This window comes from Anomaloglossus baeobatrachus, chromosome 3 (genome assembly GCF_048569485.1).
Source record: "Anomaloglossus baeobatrachus isolate aAnoBae1 chromosome 3, aAnoBae1.hap1, whole genome shotgun sequence".
Classification (NCBI taxonomy): Eukaryota; Metazoa; Chordata; class Amphibia; order Anura; family Aromobatidae; genus Anomaloglossus; species Anomaloglossus baeobatrachus.
The window spans coordinates 485,897,790-485,924,922 of record NC_134355.1 but is presented as its reverse complement, the minus strand read 5'-3'; the positions used below and the strand labels follow the sequence as shown (position 1 = coordinate 485,924,922).

Genomic DNA, 27,133 nt, shown 5'->3' with positions numbered 1-27,133 from the left:
CTCTGGTAAGACACCACCGGGTTACAAGACAGACACCCCCCCTTTTCTTCCCACCTTTTCTTGCTCGAATTTGGGGAGCGTATTATACTCCGATGCGTCTTATAAAACAGAAAATATGGTACATTTTGTATTTTGTACTACCTCCATGATTTTTAAGGACAGTTTTCTATGCAAGAAATAAACAAAAGTTGCCAACATATTTTAACATCTATCTTTTTCATTCCTCAAGATTGACCTCTTTTAGAGCCTGGATGCTGGATGAAGAGTGATGCTCAACTTGTCTATTCAGAATTCCCCATAGGTGTTTCGGTTGGTTTCAGATCAGGAGACATACTTGGCCACTGAATCACTTTTACCCTGTTCCTCTTCAGAAATTAAACAGTGGCTTTGGATGTGTATTTTGGATCATTATAATGTTGGAAAAGAGAATGTTTACTGAGGGCACGGAGTGCATCTTCTCTTTCAATATTGAGCAGTGCATCTGTAAATTTATAATACCATCAATGAAACGTAGCTCCCCGACACAAGAAGCACTCATGCAGACCCACATAAGGGCACTGCCACCACCTTATTTCACTGCAAGAACCATGTATTTTTGCATTTTTCTTTGTACTGCTCACCTTTGCGACGCCACAGTTTTTAAGCCATCAGTTCGAAAAACATCTATCTTGGTTTCATCACTTGGTCCCAGTAGTCTTCATATTTTTCAGCATGTGCACCAGGAAATTGTAGTTGGGCCTTTTTGTGCATGGGTTTTAGGAGAAGCTTCATTTGGGAATCACACATGCATGCCATTCCGCTGCAGTGCATGCTGAATGTGTCCTGGGAAATATTCACCCCGGTTTACCTTTCAACTTTTTTAGCTAACTGCAGTGAAATTGCATGTCGATTTTACTCAACCGTTCTCATCAGAAGACGCTTCTGTTTAGTTGTTAACTTCCGAGGTCTGCTTAGACATGTTTGTGAGATGGTTGCATTTACATATTTGTTATATTTCGTACCACTTTTGCTATAATATTCTGATTGGTAAGTAAAGATTTGCTCATCTTTTTGTAGCCTTCACCTTTCTTGTATAGAACTTTTTGTCCCACAGGTCTTGTGACATTTCTTTCGCACGTAGTGCCATTGCTAACAGCATGAAATGGGAAGCAGTTTTCTTTGTTAAGTAACGCCCTTTTATAGTCCACTGTCTGCCAGAGACCTGGATAATTAGGCTAAACTGAGGTTGGATTCTTGTTAATTAGAATTTTGTAGTCTAAACTTTAGATTTACTCCAAGATTTTCAATTAGGTGTACTAATTTTTGCAACACGGTCTTCAATTAATTTATTAGGAAAATTTATTTTTTGGGTGTGCCAAATTACAAATTCTGGTTGCAACCAATAGCACACATTTGCATATTTTGTAGTATGGAAACCGTAGAAAATGTTGATTCTGAAAGTAAACTGGAAACTAAAGGTTTTATGACAAATCTGCTGAGGTGTACTCATTTATGCTGAGTACTGTAGATATATAGACACACACACACACAAACTCTGCTCTCCCCACCTGATTGACAGCTCATCAGTGCCACTCCTACACCTGCTCTGTACATGCTGTTGCTATAAGCCAGGCTGGATTGGGAGAGACTGAATACATTGGGACTTGAGAGCTTTCTTAGTTTACTTGGACTCAAATACAAAAAATGCTCATTTTCACATGGAGGAAAAAAATATGAACATTTTTTAAAATTGACCTACTTGGACTTTTTACGCCATCTTGGTGACCTGTAAATGCAATTTTCCAAGGTGCCCTGTAGTCTATAGGTCCAAAACACCACAGGAAACCACAAAACGGCTGCCCATTACTGTGGTGTACAAAAGTAGAACACAAAATAGTGCCATCTTTCTGAGATCACTGCAACTATTATCCTATGATGTTCCTCAGGTTCTTCCTTCTCTGCACATAATCCTGGCAATACTGAGAATGTGCTATCTGAAAGATACCTGAGGTGTTCAGTATTGTATCATGTGAAGAATGCATGCGGGGGTTGGGGGGGCGATATAATAGTCAGCCTTGCTGCAGAGAAAAGAATAAGTGAATCTATAAACTGATGACAATTGGGCACTATATGATACCTAAATTGTAGATAATGTGATGTGGTCTCCCTTAATATAGTACTGAAGTACAAAGATAAAGTAGAACATGAAAGTCCAATCCATGAAACACAGGCCATAAATTTATCTGGAACATTGTACCCTTGCACCAGCAAGAAAGCAAGCATCGTGTCAGTTCTTCCTGGCATGAAATGGGCTAAGCCATCACAACAAACCCGTTTAAATAAGGCACCTACCTACCTACCTGTTGGCTACAAGACCATTACCAATTTAAGTACAAACCACATTTTCCTAATACCTGTTGCAGAAGACTCTTCATCATCGTCATCATCATCATCGTCATCATCGTCATCGTCATTATCAGTGGGTGAAGTCTGGTAAACTCTTGGATCAACAAATGGAGTAAAAGATGATTTGGTGGTACTTCCCATGCCATACTATAATGGTTAAAATAGTAAAGGTCAAACTAAAATATTCAGAGTAGAACATATACGAGTAAAGCTAAAATGACTCTACAAAAATAATGTATTTGCACAAAAAAATGATATACTGAAGAGCTGGTCCGCTGCAATCTAGAAACAAATGGTAAAATTCTTTACCTAGAAAGTAAATTTCACCGACATATCCTACAATCATTTTTCTAAGTACTGATGTTTCAATGGGCACTTCTTCCACTCTATGAGCAGTTTTATCAAAAGATAAAAACAAAATGTAAAAAAAACAAAACAAAATTCAATCTTCTAACTTAGTTTCTATTTCAAGTTCAGAGCAATAACAGTACAAAAGAAAAACAAAATTGAGAAATATCTGGCTAATAGAGCCTTCATATAATACACTACAGTGCAAGCTGCTGCATCCTGTTCTGACCTTTCCAATGGCTCTGTTTGAAGCCACTTCTCATAAAACCAATTTAAAATGAGATTATACCTTATTTTTCAGACTATAAAGACCTTTTTGTTTTTAAGAAGAAAAAAATCCTACTAAAAAGCCCCTATATTTATTAGTCTTTAGTGGCAGACCCACCTGATTGCTTTCATAATGGACAAGCAGAGGAGCAGTGCTTTTAAAGTTTCATGACTGATCATTAAGAGCTATTTACAGCATTTTGTGCGCACACCAAACAGGATTATCATCAGTCTCATTTCTTGGACCAGGGACACATAAGCATTGAAAGTTCTGCATAGAAAGCTGCCTCCTGCACTTTTGCACTAATCTGAAGCCAGAATCCCTGAATCCCATTGCAGACAGATACCTCTAAACTGCATTTTGCCTGTTCACTTTCCCTGCTTGCTGCAAGGTGGCTCATCCATGTTGCAGCACACAGCCATAGAGGTTTTATCTAGGCTCCTGCTGTGACCCACACAGTGGTACTTATCAGAGACCATTTGTCAAGTCTTTCCCAACCTCAGAGTTCAGAATAGGTGCTTTAGCCTCCTATGCAATACTGGGGCCATAGGTAATGCTGACACTGGAACCCACAAAAAGTACAGAGTAGTACAAAGTGTAGTACAAATAGTTACTGCTACCAACCTCAAGGCTGCATACTGATTTTCTACACTACCTATCAATCATTAAACTTCATTTACTATGAGCAACCGTGCAATAAGTGCCTTAAAAACTTTTTATTTTTGTTACCTAAAACTGGGGTGTGTCTCATACTCTAAAGAATACAGTACACTTTCTTTAATATAAGCTTAGATTAGTTTGAAAGGGATTGATTGCAAACTGAGCTAATCAGGGAGTTTGTCTTACGGAATTAATGAGAATAAGCAAGCTTGCAGTGAATAGACATTTCTTCATTTAAAAACATTGCAAAAAGTCTATATATTGCTATAAGAAAAAAAAAGTGTTAGAATGTGTATAAAGCTTTTAAAGATGCAGAAAGAACTATACAGTTATGACTGGTCACACTTTACTCCTCGCCTAAATAATATAACCAAGGCGGCATAATTAATAGAAGGCAAAGGCATGACATGCTGGCATAGTACAGAGTCAGGGTAACTTCTATGAATGCATATGAAACCGATGGGTTAATATTTTACATCAGAATTCAGTTTTGGAAGGTATTAGTATGCACTAACAGGGTTAGAAAAAAATACGTCAATTTACGTAGTTTCACCAGAATTAATACTCATAACCAGTTAGCCACCAAGCATTAAGGTTAGTTTGGTAGTGCCACCACCTACTTCATTCCCAGTCTCCATTTCCTGCGCATGCGTTGAACCTCTCCCTAAAGCCTCAGTTGGAGTACCCACCGGAGAGTGGCTCTGTTGAACTAAGTCAGGGAGATTTATATGACCGGCAAAACCATTACTTTCTGCATGGCCAGAGCGTTTTTTATCTCCAGATGTCTGCGGAGATACGAAGGAAAGTACATAAACAATTATATTAAAAGTGCTGAATTTGAACATATATAGAATATCATGCAAATTAAATTTTAGTAACACTAGTAGAAAGATCTATAAAAAAGAACAGAAGGTAAACATTACATAACTATTTAAGGTTATCTGTCAGCAGGTTTTTGCTATGTAAGCTGAAGCCAGCATGCTGCAAGGGTTAACAAAAAAAAAAAGGTTAACAAAAAAAAACAAAAAAAAAAACCAGGAGTTGCCTGTCTTGTTACAGTCTAATCTGTTGTTTATTTGCTATGTTGTTTAAGCAGAAGAACCCTTATCATTGCTCAGACTACAAAGTCACTCGCACAGCAGTCCAGCACGCCCCCTCCTCTGACTGACCCCTCTCTGTCAATGTACAATCTCTATAAAGAGTCTGGTGTGGGTGTGACAGCTTTCTGAACTCTTCTACATGACTTAAGCTAAAAATTCTGATTGAGTCAGAATGGCTGCAGTCAGTAATTTAAGTGACACATCGTTGGATTCAGGATCTCTTTGCCTACATTACACTGCTCTCAGATGAGGTATCAAAAACCTGCTGACAAATTCCCTTTGAGCAGCTTAGGCATACATACTACAGGTAGAGAGGCAGATCACAAGATAATGACCATATAGAAGGAAATTCACTATCATATTCTTAGCAAAGTATGGAGATTACATATTCTACAAATCCAGGTGTGATTATCATATTCAGAACATTGCGTAAGGCATCAAAATTGGACCTCACATACAGCTTTATATTCTCCGCACAATAATACAATCAGAATCAAAGTATTTTCTTAATTTGGAGCCATACTGATTAGTATGGATCGGGATCAAAACCAATTGAGGGAATTTCTAAAGGGTACAGTCCTTTACTATGATGCATAATAGTAAGAGGGGGCATAATGCAGATATTGCTATAGAAGCGTATCAGGAAAAAGGATTTATTCTTCAAGTATGAATGCCCAAGTTGCAAAGCTTTAGTAATACAATGTCATACTGGCACAACAGTATCAGCAGAAAAAAACATTACACGGACGCGCCTATAAGCTCCATGGATGTACGTCGTAAAAAGATTCTAAAACTTGTCTTTACTTTATTGCTGCAAAGAAGGTGATTAAAGAACCTAAAGAAACCTGGTATTATTAATTCTACACATGAATAGTAAAATAAAATCTAAACCTTTGCAGATTGAACAAGTAGCAAATGGTCTTGGGTGTCAGCTATGCCGGATGCCTTTCTTACATGCACTAGCAGGATTGACATTTATTTAATGAAAAGCTAAATATGAAACCCTGATCCTCCCGGCAGCCACACACGCATGCATAGTGCAATGAGGCATAGGCTGGAAAGAATAAAATATTTAGATTATATACTTCCTGCCAGTCATTATTGTGCCAGATTGCTGACAGAGTCTGGAGACTTTTCTTTGCATTTACATAAACTATGAAATGATTTATTAGGGAAAATTCAGGAAGGCAATAAGAGACTTGAAAATCAATCTTCTAGGAGATGGCTGTGCCTTCTCACACACGTCTTGGCTACTTTCCAGGGATCGAAAAAAAGTTAAATCAAAACTAGAAATATGACAAGAATCTGAAATGTCACTGGTGAAAGGCAATCTTCATTCTTATCACCGTCTTATCATAATGCTTTATAAAGCCTCAGCTACCATCCTCCCTAAGTACATAGATACTTGAAGTAAATCTACACATTTATGGATTTTATGTAGCTCAATGGCAATGCAGAACTTTCTATTTAGCCTTAACAGTAGCCATCATTGTCAATGTGACATTATCCAGCTCCGGTCTGGTCATCATTGCCTGTGTAGCTTGTAAGATCTGCTTGTCACGGGGATCAATAAACCCCAGCTGATGACCAATATAAATTGGTCAAACCCAGACTGTAAAATTCGGTATCCATGCCGGATACCTAGTATCTGTGTACCGACTCGGGCAATCAATTCTCAGCGAACTCTGTGTAACTATATGGATCTGACCAATCAGAGACGACGGGACTGCCGGGGTGGGGGGGGAGCAGTGAATATGTATGAGGGCAATGAGCCGCCCCAGAAGTAGTGTTACCACCACGCGAGAGACTCTAAGTATAACGCACTTGCTCTAATCCCCCTAGGTTTTCTGCTACTATTTTAAAGCACAATATTCAGGTCCCCATAGACTTATATGGGGATTGGCGTCCAGGCAGATATCCAGGAGTAATTCTGGTCCTGAACTGGTTTTTTTTTTTTCTTTTTTTAAATCCGGTTAGACCTGCTGATCCCCAATCTCTGTGGGCTCGCCCATCACTAGATATGACATATCTAGTTTCAAAATCTATTATTAAATAGATCTCTCAGACCTAAAGGCCCCGTCACACTAAGCAACATCGCTAGCAACATCGCTGGTAACGAACAACTTTTGTGATGTTGCTAGCGATGTTGCTGTGTGTGACATCCAGCAACAACCTGGCCCCTGCTGTGAGGTCGTTGGTTGTTGCTGAATGTCCTGGGCCATTTTTTAGTGGTTGCTCTCCCGCTGTGAAGCACAGATCGCTGTGTGTGACAGCGAGACAGCAACAACTAATGTGCAGTGAGCAGGGAGCCAGCTTCTGCGGACGCTGGTAACTAATGTAAACATCGGGTAACCAAGAAGCCCTGTCCTTGGTTACCCGATATTTACCTTTGATACCAGCCTCCTCCGCTCTCACTGCCTGTGCTGCCGGCTCCTGCTCTGTGCACAGATAGCTGCAGCACACATCAGGCAATTAACCCGATGTGTGCTGTAACTAGGAGAGCAAGGAGCCAGCGCTCAGTGTGCGCTGCTCCCTGCTCTGTGCACATTTAGCTGCAGCACACATCGGGTTAATTAACCTGATGTGTGCTGTAACTAGGAGACTGGGGGCTGGTCACTGGTTGCTGGTGAGCTCACCAGCAACTCGTGTAGCCACGCTCCAGCGATCCCTGCCAGGTCAGGTTGCTGGTGGGATCGCTGGAGCGTCGCAGTGTGACAGCTCACCAGCAACCTCCTAGCAACTTACCAGCGATCCCTATCGTTGTTGGGATCGCTGGTAAGTTGCTTAGTGTGACTGGACCTTAATGATACAGGTGTACTTAACCTTGATAATAATCACTAGGCCTCTTCAGACGTTCATGGTGAATCCGTTTTTTCACAGACCTCTTATAATCTATGGTGCTATTCACAGGCCTCTGTTTTTTTTGTGCAAAACACACGAAGAGATGTCGTTTTTTTCAAGTACCATGGATGACAAGGGTCAATACAAATTTATGGGTCTGTAAAAACACATACAGCATCTGCGTACTGTACATGTTTAACATTGAAAGGTATAGGTAAAACTTTGTGATTTACATTTTTTGTGGCTCTTGAGATTGGTTCAGTATGGCTATTGGACCAAAAAATGTTGTGCACCCCTGAGTTAGGATAAAACAGAATTTAACTTCTTACCTCTCGAATCATTAAAGTCCCTTCCCTTGAGCTACTTCTGAATGATTCTGATTGGGAGTTTTCAACATTCTGTGTTCCTGTGTTATATGGCTCATTATTTCCAGTAGGTCTAAATGCAAAAAAAAACAAAAACCGGTCAAGTCACTGATGAATATTTTGTGTGTGATCCAAGTATAAACACGCGCGCGCACACACACACACACGCGCACACACACACACACACACACACACACACACACACATTTTATAGTTTATACCACCTTCAAATATCAGGTGAATTTTCACTGCATAGATACTTGATCACTACTATCTTGTAGATTTGATCTTTGCAATATAGAAAATAGTCAATTTCTATCTATAGGCATAGCCATACTATTAAAGTAGCACTCTGGGAATGGTTTTGTTTTGCATATACTAAACAAGCAATATTCTAACTGTGCAATTTGCTAAATGGATTATCCCCGCTTTTCACAAAAGCCTGCAGTCATTGTAAGAGACTGCAAACTTGTGAATTCTACATTGCGCACAGTGCACACTATGAGAATTCTCTGGTAGAGGCAGGAAGACCAAGTGGTCAAGTGATGGCAAGTTTATGATATGTAAACTTCCAGCCAAAATTTCCAATTACATTTGCACGGCTCACTCAATACAAGTGAATTGAGCGAGGTCACGCATGTCTAATTGAAATATAGCCTGGAGTATGAATATCACATACTTGCAGTAGCATGACTGCTCTGCCTCGCCACCGCCAGTGGAGAATCCTCTCAGCATGCATTGTGCAGGACGTGAGGATTCACCAGCATGCAATCACATAGAGTGACTGCAGACTTTTGTGGTAAGCCTGTACAAAACACTTAATAGCCACCATGTTTCCTGTCCATTACATGCTCTCATCTGTTGTCAGGAGGTCAGTCTCTGACTTTCTATGAACCAAAGAATGACAGCTTTTATTTTGTATTCTGCGCTTGAAAAATGGAAACTGCTGTTTGCTATGTGCAACAAAAACAGTTTTTCTTGCAGACAATAAGTTGATTGTTGCTATTTTCTCTCCTTCAAATCAAAATTGAATTACCCTGCTCAACAAGTGCATACTTTCCAATATAATAGACAATTCCTGTAAACCATTTTCATAAATCTCCCTCAATCAATTTTGCTATATATAATAGACCAATGATATAGTAGACTAGTCCATACACTAAGCTGCAGATACAAACCCTTGATGCACATTGCCTGCCTACTTCTAAAAGTGCAGAATCTGTAGTGTATTTTTAGGAGGAGATTAACACAATAAAAACCTCACAGGAAGACACTTATCACCAGCAGGAGACAGGGGCTACAGGCTGAGGTTGCACAACATTGGGAGCCAGAGAAACTCTGCAGGGTTATGAACTTTCTGGGCAGTCAGTATAAAAGGGCAAGTTTTCCTCCTGTCCATAAAAAAAAAGTGATGCTTCTATGATTTTATTCGAAGCTGAAGAAACAGATTGTTAAGGTTGTAATTACCACCATTTTATAGCTTAATGTGTGCACTTCAAGTTATGGGCCATGGACATGTATCCCTTATAACACTAGTCAACAGCAAAATTGGTTCAGACATGAAAACAGTTGGACTTACTAATTTTGGGGTGCTGAAAATGATGCTTAACTTTTGAAATTGGCTCTAGTTTTTATGATACAGGGGTGCATCGATATTTCTCACAGCGTTTGATACAACGCTAGGCAAGGAATACATCATCAGCCTTGCGTCATCAGTTTTGCACCAACCAACTGACTAATGGATTACATCATCAATATTGCATCATCTCCAAATGACTAATGAATTGAGTCATCAGTATTTCATCATCTCTAAATGACCAATGGTAGATGCCAGAGAAAGATGTTGCAATCCTAATTAAACTTGCATCACACAACTCTATAAAAGGCGCATGTTTTCCCTCTAGCAGTCACACAGCATTTTCACCGGTCTACTGATATCATCATTGAGCTATTCAGTGATGCCTCAGACTTGCATTAATAAAGCAGATCATTTCTGCTGTATCTGTGGTGAGGTGACCTGAGTCACAAAAGCGAAACTTGACTCATATGGTTAAGAAAGCCGACAACCTGAATTTTAGTTGCAAAATAGGAGATCAGAACAAGGATCAGGATCAGTTTCTCTTTGCTGGCTTAAAGGTGGTTGCCCTCGTTCTTGGTCTCCAGGTTGATTAAACAAAGTACTGTTGTTTCCTATGTGAATGGGACAGTCGAGCAAGACAGGAACCTTACAAGAGACTGGCCCCTCAGAAATGCACTGCAGCCGGGGACTAAAAAGGTTCTTCATCCACCACTTGTCGAACCACAAAAAATTCTGTTACCTCCATTGCATATGAACTTTGGGTCTCATGAAGAACTTCGTAAAGGCAATGAACAAAAATGCAGAAGCATTCAAGTATCTAATTTGTAAATTTCCAAGTTTGATTGAAGCAAAGATAAAGGAAGGAGTCTTCATTTGTCCTCAGATTCGTGTGCTTCTGCAAGATGAGGAGTTTCACCGTTTACTGCGTGGTAAGGAAAAGGCTGCATAGGTAGCATTCCAGTTAGGGGTAACAAATTTCCTTGGAAACACCAAGTCAGACAACTATAATGAGCTGGTGGAAAATCATCTTCAGGTGTATCATAACCTTGGCTGTCTCTCTAGGGATGAAGGAGACAAACTCTAGCGTCACCTATTGGAAGTAGCAATCCTAAAAGTCAAAAGTGGCCCTTTAAATGAGCATTTTCATACGACTAAGGATGTATGCCACATCAGATCCCCAATTCGCAGACACGGTGTTTCGGGGTGATTGCCCCTCGTCAGTGCAAAGGAGAAAAGTTTTACCCTGAGACCGCACTAAAGCTTCTCTTACTGCCAGATCAGATCCCATACTTTGCACTGACGAGGGGTAATCACCCCGAAAAACAGTGTCTGCAAATTGGGGTTCTGACCTGGCATAAATCCTTAGTCATATGAAAAGGCTTGTTTAAAGGGTCACTTTTGAATTTTAGGATTGCTACTTCCAATAGGTGGCGCTAGAGTTTGTCTCCTTCATCCCTGGAGAGATAATTTGAATATTTCCCAGAGGGGCATGGCAGATATAAGACCCCTCACTGGTCACCAGACGGTTTGTCAGGTCTCTGCAAGGAGAACAATTTTCCCCTGATAATCTTGGCTGCAACATGTCATTAGAGATTTATCTCTTGCATTCGCATCTGGACTTTTTTGCACCAAACTGCGGAGCAGTGAGTGACGAGCATGGTGAGCGATTTCACCAGGAAATTGCGACTATGGAAAAAAGATATCAGGGGAATAGGAACCCTTCATTGCTTGAAGACTACTGTTGTACAAATACCAGAAATATAATCCAATGCTTGAATACAAGAAACAAGTAAAAAGGAGCCGAGTATCCAGTGACTAAGGACATATTTTGTACTGTGCAATAACGTATATTAATAGTTAAAATTATAATTGTTCAAAGATTTAAATACACTTGAGTTTCCTCCGAATATATGTAATAAAATTGTTTGACAATACATTTGAAGTTTTATATTTGTAGAAGTAATAACTACGTTTTATTTATTAATTTACTTAACAGTAAAACGCAAACTCTTCGATTACATAGAAACTAGAGCCAAACAACAGTTTTCCTTGTCATATTTGAATTCAGCACATCAAAATCATTAAAAAATGGCTAATCTGATTTCTGAACCAGACAACTTTTGAAATTTTGCTGCCTAGTGTAATCAATGATTTATTATGTTTTTTCAATACAGCTATAAGAAAAAAAAATGATAAGTTGAATAAAACTGAAAAGCTTCCCCCCCAAAAAAAAAATCAAGTTGGCAACCCTGATCAGGGAACAGCCATTCCATGTCAGTAATCTATCACTGACTGCCAGTAAATTGCAGGATGAAATTATCAAGATGGCAAACAACCAACATTACAGTATTCTTTAATAATAGCCTATGCTGAAGTATATACATCGTTCTGCTTTAAAAAAAAAAAAAAACTGCTTCAGTGAGAGAACATTCTGCTCTTATACAAGAGTACATTAACGTGGATGTAGACGGAAACAGTGCTTACATAAGACGTGGGATGTCATTAACCGGCACAGTGCCATCCTGATTCTCACTCCCACCTTCTTCCTCTTCACTACTCTCAGACTCTTCACTGGATGAAGAATAGTCCGTCACTTTCTTGATTGGTCGATTGGTTTCCTCAATACGAAGTTCTCTCAGCTCCTTTGCTAATGCAGTCAAGTCCTAAAAAAGGATTCATATTTTTATATCCCCACATCAATAAAGAGTGAGAATGGAGAGGCTATCTCCTGGAAGCGAGCGTTACACCTTGCCATAACCAATGAGAAAACAGCCAGACAATAAAATCACACACATCGCTATCAGACACAAAGACAATGTATAAGGCTGAAGTAACATTACAAGACAGTTTATTTCTTTACAGACTTCTATAAAAATATAATGTGTATTGCATAGAGCAGATGGATACAGTTTAGTGAAGTTTCTATATATTCTGTCATAGTAAGCTGAAAAATAATTCATTTACTGCATCTCTAGCCCTGGGAGTTGCCTTTTTTTTTTAGATGTTGCAATGTAGTAATTACTAAATTAACCTTTTATTGGTTTTCATTATTTGTAATATGAACAATATTTTTCTCAGTTTACTATGAATAAGCCATGATTGTACGACAGCATCATTTTCCAACCAGGACATCACAGGCAGCGTGGATAGTACAGTATATATTCTGTGTATATAGGTCATGCTTATAAAGCAATGTAGGTGAATCAGTGAAAAAGCATGAGAACTCTGCAGATGATGAATTTGCTGTATCTGTGGAAGAAAACATGCAAAAGACAAAACACAGCATCGGTCTTACCATTTCCCCCTATATTTGTGACCAATATCGGCACCAATGCATTCAATCAGGGTTGAAGGAGAAAAAAAGTATTTAAAATCACCACATTTATCTATTTCCAGAAAGGACGTAAGGTTTGCATTACCATCTACAGCTTCTTCCTAGCACGCAAGATCCTCTCATAGCTAATTATATATGGATGTATCCACCAATCGACAGAGATCGTAACTAGAGAATTATATATCTATCGCTATACATCCATATTATATATATATATATAATCTCGCATAGATATACATACAAATATATAAAAGATAGATAAACATGTGTATAACTATATATGTTGGTCAATATTCATTGGACTTCATCTGACAATACATATATATATATATATATATATATATATATATATATATATATATATATATATATATTATATATTATATATATATATATATATGTTAACGGCAATGTGTAAAAACAGGCATTCTATAAAATACATAGGCAAAGTATTCAATGCCGGAAATGGGTAGTCAAAGTATGAAATACATCAGATGTTCATACATTTCCTAGTCATTCTATAGAATACCTAAATGACAAACAGGCAGAGTGTAGAATACTACAGGGGTGGTCCGTCCAATAGTAGGTGTCAGGAATGACACTTCTGATTCCTTTTTTTTTCCCCAGCAAAGATATCCTGATGTTCATTTTGCATTTCTTCTTTCACGTTTTTGACCGTTTGTTACTAAAGACTAATAGTCAGGAATGACTTCTGTTTCTTTGTGTTTTTCCCAGTAAAGATATCCTGTTGTTCATTTAGGATTTCTTCTTTCATAGCTTTTTGACTGTTTGTTACTAAATATTTTTCCATAAATGACTGGAGAAACGAAGGAGATGAGGAAACAACCATGTGTGAAAAATTCCATATTTATTCATACCAATCACATGTATAAATAATTACAATGTCAATAGGAAAAGGTCAGACATGTAATATGGAATTTTTCACACATGGTTGTTGCCTCATCTCCCTCGTTTCTCCAGTCATTTATGGTTCTTGGAGTAGGCAAATCCTTATGGGTCACCATTGAGTGGTCCCATAAGTTGGTATTTTATTATGGTCAATTTCTTGCTACTAAATATTTTTCCAATCTGGGCATTATATCAGACTTTGCCTGAGCGATTCTTGTCATTCTTTATAATACAGTGCCTAGACATTTTATGTAATGCCTAGGAAAAGTATAGAAAAACACAGATATTTCATACCTTGCCTGAAAACGACAGGGATTGTATACATTGCATAGGTATTCTATAGAATGTTGGGTTTTCATACATTGCCTGTAACATATATATTAGATAGGTGGATAGATATTCATTGGATCTAATCTGACAATATCTATTGTATATATTAGAAAGGTGGATAGATAGATAAAAAGATAGATATTCATTGGATCTAATATGACAATACCTATTATATATACTAGTTAGGTGGATAGATAGATATTCATTGGCTCTAATCTGACAATATATATATATATATACATATATATATATATACATATATATATATATATATATATATATATATACATATAGGTGGATGGATTGATGGATAGATATTCATTGGATCTAATATGACAATACATATATACTGTATATATTAGATAGATATTCATTGGCTCTAATCTGACAATATCTATTATACATATTAGAAAGGTGGATAGGTAGATAAAAAGATAGATATTCATTGGAGCTAATATGACAATACCTATTATATATACTAGTTAGGTGGATAAATAGGTGGATAGATAGATAGATAGATATTCATTGGATCTAATCTAACAATATAGGGGATCAGGTTATTTGGAAAATGTAATGATGGTTCTAAAGCATAGACACTGCCTCCAGGTTTAATATTTTGGTTGGACTGCAAAATTATAGCCATCAATGTACACTAGATTAAGTCCTCATATCGGCATTAGCAGCCAATCATCGAACCTTTATGGGGCCTCTCACCTTTTGCCCAAAAATGTTGAATTGGTCAGTTTGAATTCAAACATCCGATCCTTTTGTTCTCTGGGGGATGAGCAGGAGCCAGACTTGTCTGGCAGCAGCTTTCTCCTCTCCTCCAATCTTCCCATTGAAAACACGAGTGAGTAGGTAGGTGTGCGCATGCCCGTGTGTATGGGGGGGGGGGACTTTCAGCCAAATTCTTTTCTGAATGTTTTTTAAAATTTATAAAAATATATATTCAGAATGGTTTGTGTTGCATGTACAAAATATATAAATGTAAATGGCTAAATGACGGTTAAATACTCCACAGGATAAAAATGCTAAAAATATTCCAGAAAGTATGGGTATTATATTACAATACATATTATTTACAGCTTTAGATGAGTAAATTAGAAGAATGTCTGGAGGCAAAACTCAAGCGTGTTATTTTGTCTCAGTGGGCATAAAGACTCCTCTGGAGTTAAACTGGTATAAACACAAATTGCGTAGACGACCGTTCGTATTAAGAGAAGAAGCTTTATTTAGCTTCTAAAAAACTCATTTACATTAAGTTTATCTATCTCAAATGAGTAAAAATAGCTCCAAATGTTGTTTTGGGCTTTTTTTTTCTGTGTTTTTTTAAATAAGGGAGAGCAATTACCTTCAGCAGTAATAAATTACATTACTGTTCATTAACATGTTAATGAAATCCTAAAGTGATAAGAAAACCCTGCACAGAGCCAGTTACAGGTCTATTAATTCGAATGCCTTGGGCAGTCAGAAAATTGCTCCATTCTCAGCCATTACACAAAGTGCTAAAGACACCCGATTGAGGCTAGCGCATACACATCACCGGGATCTCCATAGTCAATTGAAAAAATAGAAATTACAGATTTAGAATTAATGATGCAATTTATGACCATAGTACATATTAAAAGGAGAATTAGCTAAACTTTGCAAATTGTAACCACTTTTCGGAGGGAGGGGGAGAGACTAAAACACTGCTGCTTCTTTAAATAAGAGTACATACAGCTATATAGTGGAAAGGTCTGCAGTGTGCACATTGAACAGAAAGCCTACAGACGCAGTGGAACTTATTGTTACTATTATTTTGGGGGGAGGAGGCAAAAAGGAGGAGGGGATGAGGCTGAGGTACTGTTAGGCATTTTTACACGTCTTCGGTCATGCGCAGTGCACCTAATGTAGCTGGAAAGCATATACCCGGTTTCAAAGGAGTACTGACGAGTGCAAAATTAATCGAATGCATGTGTAAGATTTGCAGGAGCTGGCGATGTCACGAGCTCGTGAAAATTATGACATCACGCCCACGGGGGTGTGATAACACAAAGAAAAGGCTGACTAGTCTGTGGAACTAACGCCCCTTCTATTAGTCAATACCTTAATTAGCATTATTGACAGCAATGTTTATAAGTTTTTTTTAACATTCATATTAATCAATAGCATTATACAGGGCTGGTAAGGCAGGGAATTTGGGCATACAGGTATGAATGCAGCTGGGGTGGAGGGCAGAGGGGACCTGACAGGCTCCCTTTAAATATGACTGTACCACTGAACATTCTAATAAATCGAGCAGGAGGTGCCCATATACTAACCAGCAATCAGTACTAAGATACTGTGCTTGCAACAGTATCTAAGTCTTATTACTATGACTGATTAAACGGATAGAAAAGGTTTTTGGTTTTTTTTAGATGAAATTAGTTTTAAAGTAAAAGTCATGACTAGAGAAAATTAAATTCAGTGTGAAGGACTGTGTAATAAAAGAGGCAAGAAGGATTTTCTTACCGTTTTGTTTTTAGTTTTCACTCTCCGCGGCATGACCTTTCCATCATCCGCGGGCAATGCCTGTGAGATAACAGCCTGTAGAAAAGGTATCAAGTGTGAAAGGAAAGGACAATAAAAAACTTGGGATCCACTCATGATATGTCCCTGGATCCTGACCATGATAAGCCCCAAATGTGCAATCAGTTAGAGATGTGTTGGTTTTTTTGTATTTCACTAGAACTGAAGCATTCACATAAAAATCCACAGACAAGCGATGACGAGCAGACTGGAAATGAATGCAGCAAGTCAAAGCATTTGTAAAGAGTGGACACCCGAATACAGTAACACTCGGGGTTAAAGAGGACTGGTGCTCCCCAGGAAACAATCATACCGGAACATCTTTTCTTAGAGCTTGGTTATTCCTCTTGGAAATATAGGCACAAACTGCCAGCTGGATGTTAGAATTTTCTTATCAAGTGGGGTGTGACATACACTGGGCTCGTGCAGATAACCATATTTTTGGCCCGAGTGCTATTCGGCAAAACATCGGATCGCACTTGGATCAATAGTATTCATGAGGCAATGCACTTGTCCGATTTTTTCCTAGGACTGTGTGGTAGCTGGTAACATCAAATTGTCAAGTCACTGTTTTTATAGGAATAACAAGAGAGTAGTACAATGCACAGTTCTAAGAAAAGAGGATCCAGAATTATTTTATTAAAAACACTGACTGCTCTTTAATTTCCATCCTCACTCATGCACTGACCCCACAAGCACCCATGCACAATGTCCATGTTATACGCACATACAATAAGCCATATCACGTATGGATGACCACTACACTAGCGGAAGACAGACCCTGTTGTACACTTTGCTAAATTTAAAATATTATACCCTATAGTTTCACAGGGGGAAGTTGTACAATTTAAAAAAAACAACCAAAAAAAAATTTTCAAATTCCCTACAATCAAAAAGAGAGAGTGGAGCCTCACAGCTTCTATTGTCTAGACGAAACAAAGGTTACGGAGAATTTATTTCCTTATGAATGACCATAGTTCACGCATTAATTTGAATAGGTATTACAGTATATCACAAAAGTGAGTACACCCCTAAATAAGACACAGGCATTAATGTGTAAACCGCTGGCAAAAAAGTGAGTACACCCCATAAACGTAAAAATGGCCAAATTGTGCCCAATTAGCCATTTTCCCTCTTCGACATTATGTGACTTAGGGGTATGTCGTTCAGTATATCTATTATATATCTATTTTGTTTTTTCTTTTGTCAGGATTATTGTACATATTTACTGTATGTTAGTAGAAGTGTATATAACAGTTTTTGATCATAATTCAATATTCAGGGAACTGTTGGAACATACAGATTTCTAGAATGATCAGGATCCCGCCCGCTTTCAAAGTTTTTTTTCAGGATGGGTGTTTCCTATGACATCATTGCATGCTTTTATACTTCACCATCTCACTTGAAACCAGATTTGAAGTTCTCTTGCCAATGTCCTGATGAAGGGAGCTGTGTCTCCAGAAACGCGTAGACTTGTGCATGTTATTAAAGAAGCATTACTCTCTTCCTGGATCCATTGAGTACTTGGCGCGGAAATAAGACCCTTCTTCTATCACTCTCTGTTATCAGCTAACTTTGGGACTGCTGCCTGGACCTGGATCTTATTTATGCCTGTATAGTGGTTGTGACTGGCACAACCATTATAGGTGAGTGTGTTTTTATTACATATCTTCCTCCCTTTTTGGGGTAAGACCCTATTGCGCTTTTCTTTCCACAGTTTCTCATCCATGACGGCAAGGTTTTCATGTCAGATATCCTCATACTAGTGCCATATGTGCTTTTCATGGATAGCACTTGTACCTGGAATAGCCCATTGGGTATTCGCATGTCTGTGATACTTAGCGGACAGAGTAGTTAATGGAAAATAGCGGAGACTTGTCTAATTTTTATCAAAGGGTCGAATAAAAAAATGCAAAGTCTACGTGTCCATGAAAAAATTCAGACTTATCTGATGACATCGGAGTGCTATCTAATTTTTAAGGACTGTCAAAAAAAAATTTTTCTCCCCACATACGAGAAAAGTTGTAAACTCTCAAACCACACCCTGATCATAGTCTGATCCCAGAAAATCGGTCCGTTTTTCTCATACGTAGAAAGAACGCATCCCTGAATGAGCTCTAAAGGTGATTTTTCTATGATTTGTTCACACTTGTATTACTTTTTCATCAGTTATCATCAGGTTTCCGATGCTTTTAGAAGGACAGAATAACGGAGAATGCTATACTTTTCTTGCCAATGAACCCAATGAGCACATTATCAGTTAACATTGGTTTAAAAAGGAAACAAAACAAACAGATGTTCATGCACTATGTGTAATCGACTAAATGGATCAGGACAGTTCTGTCATTTGGCTTGGATCCTAGAAAATAGAAGTGATAAAACTAGCGTGAACAGCGCTTCAATTTCTAGATGTCAGCCCTCTCCTAAACCGTCGTCACTCTGGTTGTGATATATCTAAAGTTGCCACCTTTCTTAGAGGTAATACAAGATTTGTGTGTGTATAATATATATATGTGTATAATATATATGTGTATAATATATATATATATATATATATATATATACACGCATACATTATATATATATATATATATATATATATATATATATATATATATATATATATACACACTGTATTATATATTTTTTTTTTCATTTTATTTCTATTATTTAGAAAGTTCCATAAATGCAGAAAAATGCCATGATTGTCATGTATTCTTGGGATAGGAGGAAATACAGGGAATGCTAAAGTATATAGTTTCGATAGAAAAAGAACAGGTGGCAACCCTAGATGCAGAATCCAAGGGCCTGATCACAAGCGCAGCGGAGGAAACGATCTTGGCATCTCATACTGATAAACTAGTAGAAAACAAGCACCAACATGAAGAAGCTGTGGAAACGTCACATACTGGTCAATGAATGGCTTTATGAGTAAAGAATGGCTATTTTTTTTACACTTTTTTATCCCATAAAAGCAAGGTTAATAATATAACTCATTACAAAATCTTCAATTTTACTCTAATTAAATGAATTTATGGAAAATGCATGCTGCCTACAGTGAAACATGGTGGTGGCAGTGTCCTGATGTGGGGCTGCATATATGCTCCTCATGTCAAGGTGCTGCACTGTGCTGACATTTTCATGAATTCACATCATACTTGGTAGATGTGCACTTTTCCAGCATGACAATAATCCAAAACACATGTTTTGCATATCTGAAGACAAACGGGGCGAAAGTGATTCAGTGGCAGAGTATGTCTCTTGATCTGAACCGAACACCTGTGGGAAAGGGGGTTCTGAATGGAAAAGTTGAGCATCACCCTTCATCCAGCATCTAGGGCCTTAAGGAGGTCGTTCTTGAAAAATGAAAAAAGATATATCCTGCAATATGTCAACAAATTGTTAATTCCATGCCTAAAAAAAACCTTTGTGCTGTCCTTAACCCCTTCATGACCTTGGATGTACTGGAACATCCAAGGTCACGTTCTAGCCTTTGATGTGGGCTCGCATGCTGAACCCACACCCGTCCCTGCATGTCGGCTGATCTGATCAGCCGACCTTATGCCTCTAATAGCCACCAGTTTAATCCCATTGTCAATCTCTGATAGCGGGATTTAACTTTTGCTGGCGAGGAGCATGTCATTCCCTGCACCCACTGGCGGCCCCATGACATTATCGTGGGTCACCACAAACAAAAAAAAAAAATCAGTCTTCGAGCTTGAAGTTCAGGTGTTTTACACTTGCTAACCACTCAATCAAACAACGTTGTGCTCGTGTATGCCCAATGCGAGCTGCTTGCAGTGTTTGAGTGGCTTGTACTGCGTGGGAAAACCCCCCAGCGTTTTTGGATGTAGAGTGCACAAAAATGAAGAGAAAAAAAAAACACTGCCCTGCCACCCCTGGAAGTGTTCTGCCCAAACAACCAGCCATAAACAGTTCGGGTCTCCACCCACAATCAGTGGAGGTTCAGGTCAAATCCAGGACAGAACTTTATCTAAAGGCCTGCTAAATCTGCCAAAACCGAACTTCATCGGGTCCACGCAGCTCTAAAGAAGGGAATTTTGTTTACTTACCGTAAATTCCTTTTCTTCTAGCTCCAATTGGGAGACCCAGACAATTGGGTGTATAGCTACTGCCTCCGGAGGCCACACAAAGCATTACACTTAAAAGTGTAAGGCCCCTCCCCTTCTGCCTATACACCCCCCGTGGGATCACGGGCTCCTCAGTTTTAGTGCAAAAGCAAGAAGGAGGAAAGCCAATAACTGGTTTAAGAACAAATTCAATCCGAAGGAACATCGGAGAACCGAAACCATTCAACATGAAACAACATGTGTACCCGAAAAAACAAAAATCCCTAAGCAAACAGGGCGGGTGCTGGGTCTCCCAATTGGAGCTAGAAGAAAAGGAATTTACGGTAAGTAAACAAAATTCCCTTCTTCTTTAGCGCTCCTAATTGGGAGACCCAGACAATTGGGACGTCCAAAAGCAGTCCCTGGGTGGGTATAATAACCCCTCGTGATAGGACCGTAAAAACAGCCCTTCCCTACAGGTGGGCAGCCGCCGCCTGAAGGACTTGTCTACCTAGGCTGGCGTCCGCCGAAGCGTAGGTATGCACCTGATAGTGTTTGGTAAAAGTGTGCAGACTCGACCAGGTAGCCGCCTGGCACACCTGCTGAGCCGTAGCCTGGTGCCGTAATGCCCAGGACGCACCCACGGCTCTGGTAGAATGGGCCTTCAGCCCTGAGGGAACCGGAAGCCCAGCAGAACGGTAGGCTTCAAGAATTGGTTCCTTGATCCACCGAGCCAGGGTGGATTTGGAAGCTTGCGACCCTTTGCGCTGACCAGCGACAAGGACAAAGAGTGCATCCGAGCGGCGCAGGGGCGCCGTGCGGGAAATGTAGATCCTGAGCGCTCTCACCAGATCCAACAAATGCAAATCCTTTTCACATTCATGAACTGGATGAGGGCACAAAGAAGGCAAGGAGATATCCTGATTGAGATGAAACGGGGATACCACCTTAGGGAGAAACTCCGGAATCGGGCGCAGAACCACCTTGTCCTGGTGAATCACCAGGAAGGGAGATTTGCATGACAGCGCTGCTAGCTCGGACACTCTCCGAAGAGAGGTGACCGCCACAAGAAAAGTCACTTTCTGTGAAAGGCGAGAAAGGGAAACATCCCTCATAGGCTCGAAAGGCGGCTTCTGGAGAGCAATTAGAACCCTGTTCAGATCCCAGGGCTCTAACGGCCGCTTGTAAGGAGGGACGATATGACAGACCCCTTGCAGGAACGTGCGTACCTGAGGAAGGCGTGCTAGGCGCTTCTGAAAAAATACAGATAGCGCTGAGACTTGTCCCTTGAGGGAGCTGAGCGACAAACCTTTTTCCAAACCGGATTGCAGGAAGGAAAGAAAAGTAGGCAATGCAAATGGCCAGGGAGAAACTCCCTGAGCAGAGCACCAAGATAAGAATATTTTCCACGTCCTGTGGTATATCTTGGCGGAGGTAGGTTTTCTAGCCTGTCTCATGGTGGCAATGACCTCTTGAGACAATCCTGAACACGCTAGGATCCAGGACTCAATGGCCACACAGTCAGGTTCAGGGCCGCAGAATTCTGATGGAAAAACGGCCCTTGAGACAGCAAGTCTGGTCGGTCTGGTAGTGCCCACGGTTGGCCTACCGCGAGGTGCCACAGATCCGGGTACCACGACCTCCTTGGCCAGTCTGGAGCGACGAGGATGGCGCGGCGGCAGTCGGACCTGATCTTGCGCAGCACTCTGGGCAACAGAGCCAGAGGTGGAAACACATAAGGAAGCCGGAACTGCGACCAATCTTGAACTAAGGCGTCTGCCGCCAGAGCTCGGTGATCGTGAGACCGTGCCATGAAAACTGGGACCTTGTTGTTGTGCCGAGACGCCATTAGGTCGACGTCCGGCATCCCCCAGCGGCGACAGATCTCCTGAAACACGTCTGGGTGAAGAGACCATTCCCCTGCGTCCATACCCTGGCGACTGAGGAAGTCTGCTTCCCAGTTGTCCACGCCTGGGATGTGAACTGCGGATATGGTGGAAGCCGTGTCTTCCACCCACGTCAGAATCCGCCGGACTTCCTGGAAGGCTTGCCGACTGCGAGTTCCTCCTTGGTGGTTGATGTATGCCACCGCTGTGGAGTTGTCCGACTGAATACGGATCTGCTTGCCTTCCAGCCACTGCTGGAAGGCTTGTAGGGCAAGATACACTGCTCTGATCTCCAGAACGTTGATCTGAAGGGTGGACTCTTGCTGAGTCCACGTACCTTGAGCCCTGTGGTGGAGAAAAACTGCTCCCCACCCTGACAGACTCGCATCTGTCGTCACCACCGCCCAGGATGGGGGTAGGAAGGATTTCCCTTTCGACAATGAGGTGGGAAGCAGCCACCATCGAAGAGAATCCTTGGCCGCCTGAGAAAGGGAGACGTTCCTGTGGAGGGACTTCGACTTCCCGTCCCATTGGCGGAGAATGTCCCATTGCAGTGGACGCAGATGAAACTGCGCGAAGGGGACTGCCTCTATTGCTGCAACCATCTTCCCTAGGAAGTGCATGAGGCGTCTCAAGGGGTGTGACTGGCCTTGAAGGAGAGATTGCACCCCTGTCTGTAGTGAACGCTGTTTGACAAGCGGAAGCTTCACTATCGCTGAGAGAGTATGAAACTCCATGCCAAGATATGTTATCGACTGGGTCGGGGTTAGATTTGACTTGGAAAAGTTGATGATCCACCCGAAACCCTGGAGGGTCTCCAGCGCCACGTTCAGGCTGTGCTGGCATGCCTCTTGAGAAGGCGCCTTGACAAGCAGATCGTCTAAGTAAGGGATCACAGAGTGTCCCTGAGAGTGCAGGACTGCAACTACAGCTGCCATGACTTTGGTGAAGACCCGTGGGGCTGTTGCCAGACCAAAAGGCAGGGCTACGAACTGAAGGTGTTCGTCTCCTATAACGAAGCGTAGAAAACGCTGATGCTCTGGAGCAATCGGTACGTGGAGATAAGCATCCTTGATGTCTATTGATGCTAGGAAATCTCCTTGAGACATTGCGGCGATGACGGAGCGGAGGGATTCCATCCGGAACCGTCTGGTTCTCACGTGTTTGTTGAGAAGTTTTAGGTCCAGAACGGGACGAAAAGACCCGTCCTTTTTTGGTACCACAAACAAATTGGAGTAAAAACCGTGACCTTGCTCTAGAAGAGGAACAGGGATCACCACTCCTTCCGCCTTTAGAGTGCACACCGCCTGCAGAAGAGCATCGGCTCGGTCGGGATGCGGAGACGTTCTGAAGAATCGAGTTGGAGGACGAGAACTGAACTCTATCCTGTATCCGTGGGACAGAATGTCTCTCACCCAACGGTCTTGGACCTGTGGCAGCCAAATGTCGCCAAAGCGGGAGAGCCTGCCACCGACCGAGGATGCGGAGAGAGGAGGCCGAAAGTCATGAGGAAGCCGCCTTGGTAGCGGGTCTTCCGGCTGTCTTTTTTGGGCGTGACTGAGCCCGCCAAGAATCTGAACTCCTCTGATCCTTTTGAGTCCTTTTGGACGAGGAGAATTGGGACCTGCCCGAGCCTCGAAAGGACCGAAACCCCGACTGTCCCCTCCTCTGTTGGGGTTTGTTTTGTCTGGGCTGAGGTAAGGATGAATCCTTACCCTTGGACTGTTTAATGATTTCATCCAAACGCTCACCAAACAGTCGGTCACCAGAAACTGGCAAACTGGTTAAGCACTTTTTGGACGCAGAATCTGCTTTCCATTCCCTTAACCACAAGGCTCTGCGTAAAACCACGGAGTTGGCGGATGCCACTGCCGTACGGCTCGTAGAGTCCAGAACCGCATTAATCGCGTAAGACGCAAATGCAGACATTTGAGAGGTTAAGGATGCCACATGCGGAACAGATGTACGTGTGACCGTGTCAATCTGTGTAAGACCAGCTGAAATAGCTTGGAGTGCCCATACGGCTGCGAATGCAGGAGCAAACGACGCGCCGATAGCTTCATAGATGGATTTCAACCAGAGCTCCATCTGTCTGTCAGTGGCATCTTTAAGTGCAGCCCCATCCTCCACTGCAACTATGGATCTAGCCGCAAGCCTGGAGATTGGGGGATCCACCTTGGGACACTGGGTCCAGCTCTTGATCACGTCAGGAGGAAAGGGATAACGTGTATCCTTAAGCCGTTTGGAGAAACGCTTATCTGGATAAGCGTGGTGTTTCTGGATTGACTCTCTAAAGTCAGAGTGGTCCAGAAAAGTACTTAATTTACGCTTGGGATACCTGAAATGGAATTTCTCCTGCTGTGAAGCTGACTCCTCCACTGGAGGAGCTGGGGGAGAAATATCCAACATTTTATTGATGGACGCGATAAGATCATTCACTATGGCGTCACCATCAGGTGTATCCAGATTGAGAGCGGTCTCAGGATCAGAATCCTGATCAGCTACCTCCGCCTCATCACACAGAAAATCCTCCTGCTGGGACCCTGACCAGTGTGATGAAGTCGAGGGCCGCTCATAGCGAGCTCGCTTAGGCTGTCTGGGACTGTCGTCCGTGTCAGAGCCGTCACCCTGGGATGCATGGGACACCCCCGGAGCCCGGAGCTGTTCCAACTGAGGGGGACCAGGGAGCAATGAATCAACAGTGCCCATGGTCTGAGATTCTGGTCTAGACTGCAAAGTTTCTAGAATCTTAGTCATAGTCACAGACAATCTATCAGCAAAGATTGCAAACTCCGTCCCCGTCACCTGGACAGTATTCACAGGTGGTTCTCCCTGGGACACCTCCAGCAGGGGCCCCGGCCGAGCAAGTGGCACAGGGGCCGAGCACTGCACACAATGGGGGTCAGTGGAACCTGCCGGTAGAACAGCCTCACAAGCGGTACAAGCAGCATAGAAAGCCTGTGCCTTGGCACCCTTGTTTTTTGCGGACGACATGCCGTAGTCTCCACTGAGCAATCTAGGAGGGTATATAGCCAAGAATCACCAGCGACCGTTTAGTGCAATGTATAGCATGCAAGCATAAAAATACAATTGTACACTTCGGCACTAGTGGGGTCAGCACCGGAGGTGCCGCTTACCGCCCGCTAAAAGCGGGTGTGTGGTGGCCAGAATCCCGTGCCTGGGTCTCCCAGAACTTGTCTCCCCTCTCCAGCTCAGACTGCATTCAGGAATGGCCGCCGGCGTTCTGTGAAGAGGGGCGGACCGTGGGCGTGCCTCAGACAAAGTGCGGGAAACTGGCGTCCCACTGTGCTCAATGTGAGGGCTGGAGTATGTAAAGCAGACTCCAGCCCTCGGCGCTGACGTTCTGTACCGCGTCCCGCCCTTCCCCTGACTGGCAGGCCTGGGGGCGGGAACGAAACGAAACTAGGCCGCAAAAGCCGGGGACTCTAGTAATAAGCGCGGCCGTCAAATATGCACGGCCAGCGCGGAAGTCCCCGGCGCACCACAAGTGCCAGCCGCGCCGCAGTGTAAACTGCCAGCAGCGGCCGGCGCGGCAGTTCCCAACACAATAACTCTCTCAGCAAGCTGTGAAGGTGTGGCACAAGCGCGCAGCGCTGTTGTCCCCGGCGCACTAACACACCCAGCAATGCTGCAGTGTGCGCGCGGTCTGTACGGGGACACAGAGTACCTTGACGTAGCAGGGCCTGTCCCTGACGATACTCCGCTCCATATCCAGCAGATTCCCCAGGGACTGTGGATGGAGCACGGTCCCTTGTGCCTGGAGACCGGTAAAATCCCACTTCACCCAGAGCCCTAAGGGGGATGGGGAAGGATGCAGCATGTGGGCTCCAGCCTCCGTACCCGCAATGGGTACCTCAACCTTAACAAACACCGCCGACAAAAGTGGGGTGAGAAGGGAGCATGCTGGGGACCCTAGTATGGGTCCTCTTTTCTTCCATCCGACATAGTCAGCAGCTGCTGCTGACTAAACAGTGGAGCTATGCGTGGATGTCTGACCTCCTTCGCACAAAGCTTGAAAAACTGAGGAGCCTGTGATCCCACGGGGGGTGTATAGGCAGAAGGGGAGGGGCCTTACACTTTTAAGTGTAATGCTTTGTGTGGCCTCCGGAGGCAGTAGCTATACACCCAATTGTCTGGGTCTCCCAATTAGGAGCGCTAAAGAAAATCAGTATCTCTGCTGTAAAGAGCAGTGCTGATGCATGAAACATGAGCAGTTCCCTGTTTAATAAGATCTAAGGCTTTTGTTCGCCAAAAGGTTTCTTTGGCTTTGAAATCCATAATATGTATGAATTTAGTACTACAATCTGTTAGAAAACAGCAACAGAATACATCATCAACAACAAAGTCCAAAATGAAAGAGCATGACACTTCATTATGAATAATGCATCCAAACCAGTGAGTGGATCAGAATGGTGGAAAAGATTAATGCAAATAATAGGAGTTAAAACAAATTAATTTCTTTATTAAAGCGGATTAAAAAAGATATT

The 27,133-nt window shown here is 41.8% G+C and overlaps 1 protein-coding gene across 7 annotated transcripts in view; it reads right to left on the bottom strand.

Moving 5' to 3' along the window:
• The window catches only part of TNIK (TRAF2 and NCK interacting kinase), a 434,420-nt gene that overhangs the window by 27,143 nt on the left and 380,144 nt on the right, over positions 1–27,133 (bottom strand). For 5 of the 7 annotated variants that reach the window (XM_075340619.1, XM_075340623.1, XM_075340621.1 and 2 more), the window contains 4 exons: positions 12,031–12,209; positions 7,932–8,040; positions 4,282–4,446; positions 2,394–2,532 (listed from right to left, as the gene is read on the bottom strand). In XM_075340619.1, coding sequence (XP_075196734.1) covers positions 2,394–2,532; positions 4,282–4,446; positions 7,932–8,040; positions 12,031–12,209 — 592 coding nt within the window. Of the gene's footprint in view, positions 1–2,393; positions 2,533–4,281; positions 4,447–7,931; positions 8,041–12,030; positions 12,210–12,841; positions 12,851–16,612; positions 16,688–27,133 lie in introns of all 7 variants that reach the window. The other 2 variants (XM_075340626.1, XM_075340622.1) reach the window with 2 other exon arrangements.